The 9,819-nt window shown below is 43.8% G+C and overlaps 1 protein-coding gene across 1 annotated transcript; it reads left to right on the forward strand.

Annotated features, from left to right (window-relative positions):
• Positions 1-1,378: 1,378 nt before the first annotated feature.
• On the forward strand, positions 1,379-9,010 carry fbxw2 (F-box and WD repeat domain containing 2). Its single transcript, XM_020649387.3, has 8 exons — positions 1,379-1,838; positions 3,128-3,420; positions 5,087-5,309; positions 5,398-5,592; positions 5,792-5,925; positions 6,016-6,102; positions 6,209-6,378; positions 6,728-9,010. Exons 2-8 carry the CDS (start codon positions 3,154-3,156, stop codon positions 7,014-7,016), a joined length of 1,365 nt encoding a protein of 454 aa, XP_020505043.1. The 5' UTR covers positions 1,379-1,838; positions 3,128-3,153; the 3' UTR covers positions 7,017-9,010.
• The last annotated feature ends 809 nt before the right edge of the window (positions 9,011-9,819 follow it).

Raw genomic sequence — 9,819 nt, forward strand, 5'->3', positions numbered from 1 at the left:
AATCTCCTGAAAAACTCCGGAGATTTGGCTACCCGGAGGTTCTTTAGGCTGTCTGAACGCAAACAGCCGCATTTTTCACGTGGACTTTACCCGGAGTTTCTCTGGCCAGACCTCTAGTATTTTATCCGCAGAATATCCGAGTGAGCTGATGTCTGAACGCAGCAGCATATACTCCGGAGATTTTCACTTCAAGCCAATGGAAAGAGAAAGACGTTTATATATAGTGACTGCCTAAAGTGTCTGCACACGACCACTACGATCTCCGTGTACGTAATTAAACGGCTGCATTCTATTTTCTGTTCATCAGTATGTTGTTCTCCTCTCTTTTGTGGATGTTGTCATTCCATTGGATTACACATAGCATTGATATAAAGGCAAATATTCTCATTATAACGTCGTGTAGTGGACTCTGTTGCTACGCTACTTGCGCGTTGTTTATTTATGTCACGTCTTACTTCAGGAAATCCCCCGACCCCCCTCCCCTCTGACAGGGAAAGTCTCCTGCTGTGAGGAGCATATGTGAACGGCTAGGTCAGGAGCATCTCCGGAGAAGTCCTCCTGCAATTATCTAGATATTATCCGGAGTGCATATGTGAAAACGGCTACAGATAAGCATCAAAACAAATCCAAGAAGTAATGTTTGCAGTAAGTTTGCCCCCTGGTGGTGATCATTTGTATCACACTTAATTTACATACTGTGTAGTTAATATGCAAGTGTTCTATATGTGATTTATTTCAATTTCTTACTTATTTATTTATGTATTTAAACTATTTTTGTTTGTATTTTCATTTTGTAATGTTTGTATTTCATTATTTCACAAGTGTTTAATGTGTTTTATTTGTATTTATTATTTATTTATGATGCATTTATTAATTCATTTATTTATTCTGTTGTATTTTTTGTATCTATTATGTATTTATTTTATTTTATCAATAAATCTTTATTTGATTTTGATGTATCTTATTTTATGTTTAATTTTTTTAAATTAATTTCTTATTTAGCATTCATTTATTCGGCTGTATTTGTTTAATTGTACTTTTTGTTTCTTATTTGTTTACTTTTTTAAGTGTATTATGTTTGAATTAATTAATTTTTAAAGATATTTTTTAATTGTAAATACTGGCAGATAAAAGTGGCCCTTTAAAAAACGTACCAAAATCAATTGAAACTCTTAACTGTCGGTGTCCCGCCTTTACCGGACCCTCGAGAGCTCACGGACACGAACGAACTGTTTCCGGTCACATATTTCGCACCGCTCCACATTGTACGCGACACCGGAAGTTACTGTACCTAAGACGTATAATTATGGCCCGCGGCTCTGTCTTACAGGCAGACCAGGCACCGTGAAGTGTAAATGCCAACGAAACCAAAAAATCAAAAATAAGTATAAAATCTCTATGTAATGATTACTTGTGTAAAGAATGTGTGATTAGCTTACTTTTCTGACAGTTTCCATCGCACGCATTTGCTTCCGGCGTAGCAAATACGCCAACGCCGCCTCCCGTAAGACCGAGCTGAGGGAGAAAACGACACCAGGGCAGGATAGCGTTTCCATTATGTTCAGCTTTTCATGCTGTCAGAGGCTGCCATCCTTCTCTCTGTCTTACTACCGTAGAAATAAAAATAAGACTACATAATTAGGAGCATAATGTAGTTAACAATCAACAGAATCAAGTTCTGTCATCATGTTGCTGAGCTAACGTCAGCTACGAGGCTAGCTAGGTTACTTTGACAATCCTTTTTAAGTTGCTAGCTGACAGGTTAGCTTACCGCGGCTAACTCCGCTATGTGAACTCACTCAGAGGCGATAAACGAACTCCCTGCAACTCTCAGCTGGGTGAGTCCATACATCATTATCATCATATTTAAAAGGAGATATTGTAATGGGTCTCTGTCGGTTTCTGTCCCAGCTAAAGGGCTGTATGTGTTAAACACCTTCTCTGAAGTTGCTAACTAGCCAGGTGGCTAACTTAGATAAGAAAGGTAGAGAAACAGTTGCTGGTTAAAGTTAAACCTCCTGACGAGTTATTTTACTAATAAGACTTATAATCACTTAACTAGCAGGTTAATATGGATTTTAATCAGCTAATGTAAAGCCATGTGAGCCGGTATAAGACAGATGTTACTGCTGATTCATTACTTGTGTCTTTACATGTTCTCTAACTTATATATTTTTTAAAGCTTTATTGTGTCAGTCAATGTTATTAGTGCAAAATCAAAAAAACTTCTGTTGCCTGGGAGTAGAGGATTGTTTTGAAATTGGCATAAACCCCAGAAGAGGAGCAGACTTTAGGCTGAGACAAATGCATGAATCAAATATAAATTGTGTGCTACTTTTTTTAAAGGAGCAATATGTAACTCTGACACCTAGTGTTTAAAATGGGTACTGCAGTCTAAATTCTAAACATTGTAGAGAGCTGTCTCCCCCCGCCCCCTCCTCTCTAGAGTCTATGCTCACTCAGGTCACCATGTGGTGGACACTGAAGCTTCAGTGTTTATCCAGCTCTGCATCGGTCTGTAAACCTTTCTGTGTTCTAACCTCTCTCCATTTTTCAAAAGCATCTCCAATATTGATCCTAGTTTGAGCACGTTTCTGCTCATGGAGCTTATTAGAAACATGCAGAGGCTTTTTAGGTCGGGTACAATCACTTCTATCTGAACCACTTCTCTTGCTGCTTCCATCGCTGCAACACCTGTTGACCTGATAACTGCTCTCATATCTGGCAAACTGAGGGGCGTCCAAAACGGCCGTGTGGGGGTGTCTTAAAACCGCCTACCTTCTCTGGTCCAAACAAATCCAGATCATTCAGGACCAGAATCTAAAGTTAGAAGGAGGACATACTGGCTGCTGCATTGTTGTCAGAGAAGCCAGCACTTCAACATAGCATGTTTCCTTAATGTCTGATCATATAGTAAGCTCACTTTATCATTTCACTCACTACAGAACTTACTGATTGATCCTTTAACGAGTCAGTGGAACATTAATCAGCTGGCCTGGAGTCTTTCAATCATGTGTCCGGGCCAGCAGGCCAGTTTTAATGTCGAGCCCTGTAACATCTTGTTTATTTAGAAGCCAAAGATACTCTGTGCACCGTTAACATCTGGTATTCTTCCTCACTCCTGCAGGTGTTGCAGGTCGCTCTCATGTGCCCATGGAGAAGGTGGCCTTTGAGGGGTGGCTGGAGTCAATCTCCACCACTTTCCTTACTCTGAATGACCAGCAGAGGAACCAGTCTCTGGACCACCTCATCTCTCTGAGCGGTGCTGTTCAGCTCCGTCACCTGTCCAATGGGCTGGAGACGCTGCTCAAACGGGACTTCCTGCGCCTCCTTCCTCTGGAGCTGGCCTTCTACCTGATGCGCTGGCTCGACCCTGAGACCCTGCTCATCTGCTGCCGCGTCTGCAAACAGTGGAATAAGGTAAATATCAGGCCGCCTGGAGTCATGGGCTTGCTTCCATGTGGCTGGTTGTCTGTCTCTAAATGTCAGCCCTGTGATTGGCTGGGGAACAGTCCAGAGTGTATCCCCGCCTCTCACCCAATGGCAGCTGGGATTGGCTCCAGCTTCTTGCGACCCCAAACAGGAAAAGCGGTATAGATTTGCTGATATTCTCCTCAGATATGATGTCAAGGCTCTGAGTATCGTCCCTGTTTTACAGTCATGGAGGCTTCTTGGAGAGCCAGGTGAAAGATGGATGAATGTTCCTCACTGCTGAGCTTCATGTTAGTCGTCTTATTTTGAGATTTAGCTCCTCTGAAGCATTTGAGCTTTGTCTTTCCTGATATAGTGCCAATGTGATATTTTTCCAAAATGAACCCTCCCGGATTTAAAACAGAAATGCTGCCAGAACTGGAATTTTTGGAGCAAGAGAGAGAACAGAAAAAAACCAGGAAACATTGATAAATCACGAAGACTGTATGGGACTAATATTTTCACTGAAGATGCACGAGTTGTAATTTCTTTGTTCCGTTCTGATTTCTGACCGTTCAAGGTCTGACCTGATTGTCTTTCCTGAAAGGACTAGAGGTATTCAAACAGCTCTTATTGATGTCTGCATATGACCGTCTTTCTCTCTTGTTGCTTTCTGTAGCTCGTCAATAAATCTGATCATAGAAACAGAGGAGTTTAAAGCTTCCCTCTCACCGGCTCTATTCTCCTGAAGGAATCAATCACCCTCATTAGTTTCTATTGAATTAGGCGATTGTTTGCAGTCTCACCTGTCGGCCCCTCTGTCTGTCTGTAAACGTTGTTTGCAGCTACATAGAGTTTACTTTGGATATTTTTAAGCCTTTATTGGAGAGACAGGACCGTGGATACAATCAGAAATCAGAGACAGAGAGAGCCACAGGTCCGACTCCACCACAGAGAGCTGGCTTGAGGACTTCTGTACATGGGGCACATGAACTAACCACTCGGCCCTGCAAAGAGATTGTATCTTGTTTTATGTCCATCAATGATCGATATGCATTCATCTATAAATTCCCTGTGAAGTGATACATCTCACCGCAGGTCAAACTTTTATTCACCTGCTCACATGCTGAGTTTTTATAACACAACCGAAGAAGGCAGGGGGTTACTCTCATGCAAGAGGAGGAAGTGTTGGGATACAATCTCTGATAGGTCAAGGCTGTTCTTACCTCTGCTGAGGGGCACCTAACGTCCACACTGCGGACATGTTTGTGTGTCTGTGTGTATGGCACAAGAGACCTGTGGCTTGTGTCTAAAATTGGCTTCGAATCGGATATATTTGAGGAGTGGCAGGTCACCAATCACAGCTGAAAACAGGCTGTAAATCATCCGAGTCTAATTTTCACATTTTGCTCCTGAGTTCGGTAAAATGTTTTGAGATTTTTTGCGGCTGAAATGTGACCGAGATCATCTTTAGTTAAGAAAAAGGAGGTTGAAAAACATTAGAAAAGTTCCACAGTTGCAGGACGTTCACATAGAATTCTGATCTGCATGTAGAGTAATGACGCTCAACATTATTTAAAAGCGTTTCCTGGTCTGTAGATCAGCTCACAGTGATATCACTGAAGAACCCGTGATTGTCCTCGTGTGAAGGTTTAAAGCGTCCCTCTCCTCTCAGGTCATCAGCTCATGCCCTGAGGTGTGGCAGGGTGTGTGTCGGGAGCTCGGCTGGAGGATCGACGAGTCCATCCAGGACGCCACTCACTGGAAGGGGATCTACTTGAAGGCCAGACTGAGGATGACGCAGCTGAAGGACCAGGAGGCCTTCGAGACGTCGTCCCTCATCGGACACAGTGCTCGAGTGTACGCCCTCTACTACAAGGACGGACTCCTCTGCACAGGTCTGCCACCCACAAACATGCTATACTATCTTTAACCCGTGACAGTGTGAGGTTACAGCGTGAACATGGACATCTTCTTCTCTCTCAGGATCTGATGACCTCTCTGCCAAACTTTGGGACGTACGTACCGGCCAGTGCATTTACGGGATCCAGACTCACACCTGTGCCACAGTGAAGTTTGATGAGCAGAAGCTGGTGACCGGCTCCTTCGACAACACTATTGCATGCTGGGAGTGGAGCTCCGGTGCTAAAATCCAGCAGTTTAGAGGCCACACAGGAGCAGGTAGGTACACATGTTCATTTGTTCTGGGTTACTTTGTGCATCCCAACGTAGAGGACGCCTGGGAGGCTACAGGCTCTGACGGTTTTATCGTTTAAAACACTCTTATGTTTGAAAAAAACATGACTTAATCACATGACGTTTGCATGTTCTGATTTTTAAAAAGAAAGTGTCTTAACGATGTGTGTTTGTGTGCACTCAGTGTTCAGTGTGGACTATAACGATGAGCTGGACCTGCTGGTCAGCGGTTCTGCGGACTTCTCTGTGAAGGTGTGGGCGCTGTCGGCTGGGGCGTGTCTCAATACTCTAACCGGACAAACCGAGTGGGTCACCAAGGTCGGACCACGTTACAAGAGTTTAAAGTTATTTGTGTGTTTTTGAAATATCTGTTAAACAGTTATTTAAAATGTGTTTATGTCCCATCAGGTGATTCTACAGCAGAGTGAGGTGGAGTCTATGCTGCACAGTCCGGGGGATTACATCCTCCTTAGTGCTGATAAATATGAAATAAAGGTAAAGCTCCTCTCTCTCTCTCTCTCTCTCTCTCTCTCTCTTTGTGTCGGTGTTGTAGTACCTAAAGAGGCCACCAGATGGTGCTCACACTGTGTTCCCTCTGCAGGTCTGGCCTTTAGGCAGAGAGGTAAACTGCAAGTGTTTGAAGACTCTGTCAGTGTCGGAGGATCGCAGCATCAGCCTGCAGCCTCGTCTTCAGTTTGACGGGAAATACATCGTCTGCAGCTCCGACCTCGGGGTCTACCAGTGGGACTTCGCCAGCTTTGAGATTCTCAGGTACAAAACGAAGCATGACAGGGATGATTTATAACAATGAAGCCCAAAATAATTTACCTGTGGAATTCACACAGCTCATTTGTGTTGATGACTATTCGTGCTTTAACACCTGCACAAAACAAAAAACTTAAAGTTCAAACTTTAACTTGGGGGACCTGCAGAAACATTGCATTTTGTTTCAGTCCATGATATCCATGGCAACAGTAAGTCCACCTTCAGCAGTGTGACGTTTATTTTAACCCTTTTTCTTCAAACTTTTTGTTTGATACGACTTGTTATTTCACCCAGAGGATTTGTCATAGTCAGTGAGTTTGTCCGTTCATCCAGCTCTTCTTTGTCTTGTCCTTAGGGTGATAAAGACACAGGACCCAGCTAACCTGTCCCTGCTGAGTTTCGGCGAGGTCTTTGCGCTCCTCTTCGATAATCACTTTCTGTACGTGATGGACCTGAGGACTGAGGCGATCTCGGGACGCTGGCCTCTGCCAGCCTACAGAAAGTCCAAACGAGGGTCCAGCTTCCTGGCCGGGGTGACGTCGTGGCTGAACGGCCTGGACGGGGACAATGACTCTGGACTGGTGTTTGCCACCAGCATGCCCGACCATAGCATTCACTTAGTCCTGTGGAGGGAGAACGGATAGAGGAGGGGGACACGAGCCGCCATGATGGGTGCTCCAAACAGCCAAGATACACAATGCATGGACCAAAGCATTTTGTTTTTATCTGTTTCTTCCTCAGCATACAATCCTCCTCCTCTCACAAACACACACTCACAGACTGAGAAAGAAGGGGAAACTATCGCTCTGGATTCTTCAGAAAAGTAAAGCTCTCTGCGGTCTTCTGACGGCGGGCAGAGACGGAAGCCAACATGTGTCAGTGGCAACTAAAGAATCTGTCAAAAATAAACACAACCGTAGAAGCTCTGGTGTGAGAATCTAAAGGGTTTATGTTTCTGTCACATCTGCTCTTTGTCAGTGACACAGTTGGAACATGCCGACCTTTCAGTCATCGTCTTGGGGTCAACGGTGGCATCTGACGACGGCGTCACGTGAGCTGTATCTCAAACCTGCATGATGCTAAGCTGCTCACGGAGCAGATCTGCAGAAACATTAAAGGAAGAGAAGAGTCGCCTTAAATATAGACAATGTACATAACGGAGAACGTCTCCTGTGAGGTCAGAGGGTCACGTTAAAGGGGAACTTTAGTATTTTTAAACTGAAACCTTTTTTTTTTCTTCTTCTGGTGTCGAAAAGACTAAAAGGTACAAAAAGTTTCTGAATGTCTCCAGTTGATTTGTTCATCCTGTAGGAGGTGAACAGGCCGTTTGTGTCTGTACCCTAAATATGTAAATGAGCTGTATCTGACCACACCCCCTCTCTGGAAGGGCTTGTGTGTCTCGGGCTTTCTCGCTCCATGTCCTATTGTTTATGGTGAGAAGGCAGACTCAGAGGGCAGAACAAACACCTAGCTGTGGGAGTGTCACTCACCTGGGGGAGGGGTTACTGCCCTTTGTGATGTCATGAAGGGAAAATCGCCAAACAGCCTGTTTGAGCACACATTTTCTGAAAAGTGGAGCAGGCAAAAGACAGAGAGGATGGACTTTTCTCATCATTGGGGGTTTGTAGACAGACTAGAGACACATATTAGAGTTAGAGGAACATGGTGCAGTCGATACAGTCTGTTTACCTGCAGCAGGATGAAGAGATCAACCGGAGACATTCACATCTTTATGTTCTTATTATTCATGTAGACCCTAAAATAAGTAAAACCAGGTCCAGAGTTTAAACAGTACCTCCGCTCCCCTTTAAAGGAGGTGTCCCTGAGGGCGTTTCAGACGGTCTGCAGTGACCCGGGTGCTGAGGTGGTTTTGGTACATTGTTGTGTACAATGTAAAACTTTGTGAGGTTTCATGTAATTGCAGAATCTGCTTTTTCTACAGGATGTGTGGTTTAAACGTGGGCTTGAGAAAATGTGATGTGCCTTTTTCAGTTGGTTTGATGTTACAAACTAGAATTCCTCGGCACGTTGCAGTGAGCTGCTGCATTGTAACTTACATTCATGTTTTTTCATATATTTACTGTGCTCTAACAGTCCAGGATGTCTGTACTTTTATAGTTCTCTTCCTGACAGTGACTTGCTTTTATGAATCGTCGACTGTGTGAAAACATCAGGGTTAGTTTTCTTAACTACTCGATGCGTTGCGCAGCTGAGGGAGCGACAAACGGACGGTCTGCTTTGTGCAAAAATAATAAAAACTATTATTTCAGACTGAAATTTGAAACCTGACAATTCAACTTCTACAAACGTGAACGTTTGCTTTCCCATATTCTTCATTGACGTCTTCCTGTACATCAAACCTCATCACTAAAAGGTGAGTTTGCACTACAGACACACAGCAGCAGATTTACAGACTGTCACTTCAGGTGTTCGAGTCCAGTAGATTCTGTCTGCAGCTCCAAGTTCAAATTAAAAAACCTGATTTGTACATGAAGTGACAAAGTAAAACGGGACGTAAAGCTGGATTGCATTGAATCACTGCACACTGGTATTTCTCACACTCTTCTATTGCACTGTCACCTGCATCGGTCTACAATCAGCTCAATACTGCAGACTTTCAATAAATACAGCAAATGCACCGATGTTTGTCTCTGTGTTTGATCATGTCATCAGTTAAAGGTTTTAAGGCACCCCCACACGGCCGTTTTGGACGCCCCTCGGTTTGCCAGATATGAGAGCAGTTATCAGGTCAAACCAACAGGTGTTGCAGCGATGGAAGCGGGCAAGAGAACTGGTTCAGATAGAAGTGATTGTACCCGACCTAAAAAGCCTCTGCATGTTTCTAATAAGCTCCACGAGCAGAAACGTGCTCAAACTAGGATCAATATTGGAGATGCTTTTGAAAAATGGAGAAAGGTTAGAACACAGAAAGGTTTACAGACCGATGCAGAGCTGGATAAACACTGAAGCTTCAGTGTCCACAACATGGCAACCTGTGAGCATTGACTCTAGAGAGGAGGGGAGGAGGTGGGGGGGAGACAGCTCTCTACAATGTTTAGAATTTAGACTGCAGTACCCATTTTAAACACTAGATGTCAGAGTGACATACTGCTCCTTTAAAGATGTGAGTACTGATCCTGATGAATGTTTATTCACATCACACACTAGCAGTAGCTTCAGGGAGCCTCCTGGCAAACAGCTTAGACACACCCCCTTGTGACATCAGCCCCGCCCCTAGTATATGCATAGCTCTTATCCTTCATCAAATCAAAATAGTAGAGTCATCAAAAAAATGAAATTCCCATTGATGTGTTCTGAATGAAATGAGCTAATCAGACCTATTTGGTTTTTTGAACCAGGCTGTAAACATGTTAATCTCTGCTGTAAAAACAGGCTTTTTAGAATGGGTGTGTATGTGACTTCCTGTGCTTCTGCAGCCAGCCTCTA

This window comes from Labrus bergylta, chromosome 17 (assembly GCF_963930695.1).
Source record: "Labrus bergylta chromosome 17, fLabBer1.1, whole genome shotgun sequence".
NCBI classification, from domain to species: domain Eukaryota; kingdom Metazoa; phylum Chordata; class Actinopteri; order Labriformes; family Labridae; genus Labrus; species Labrus bergylta.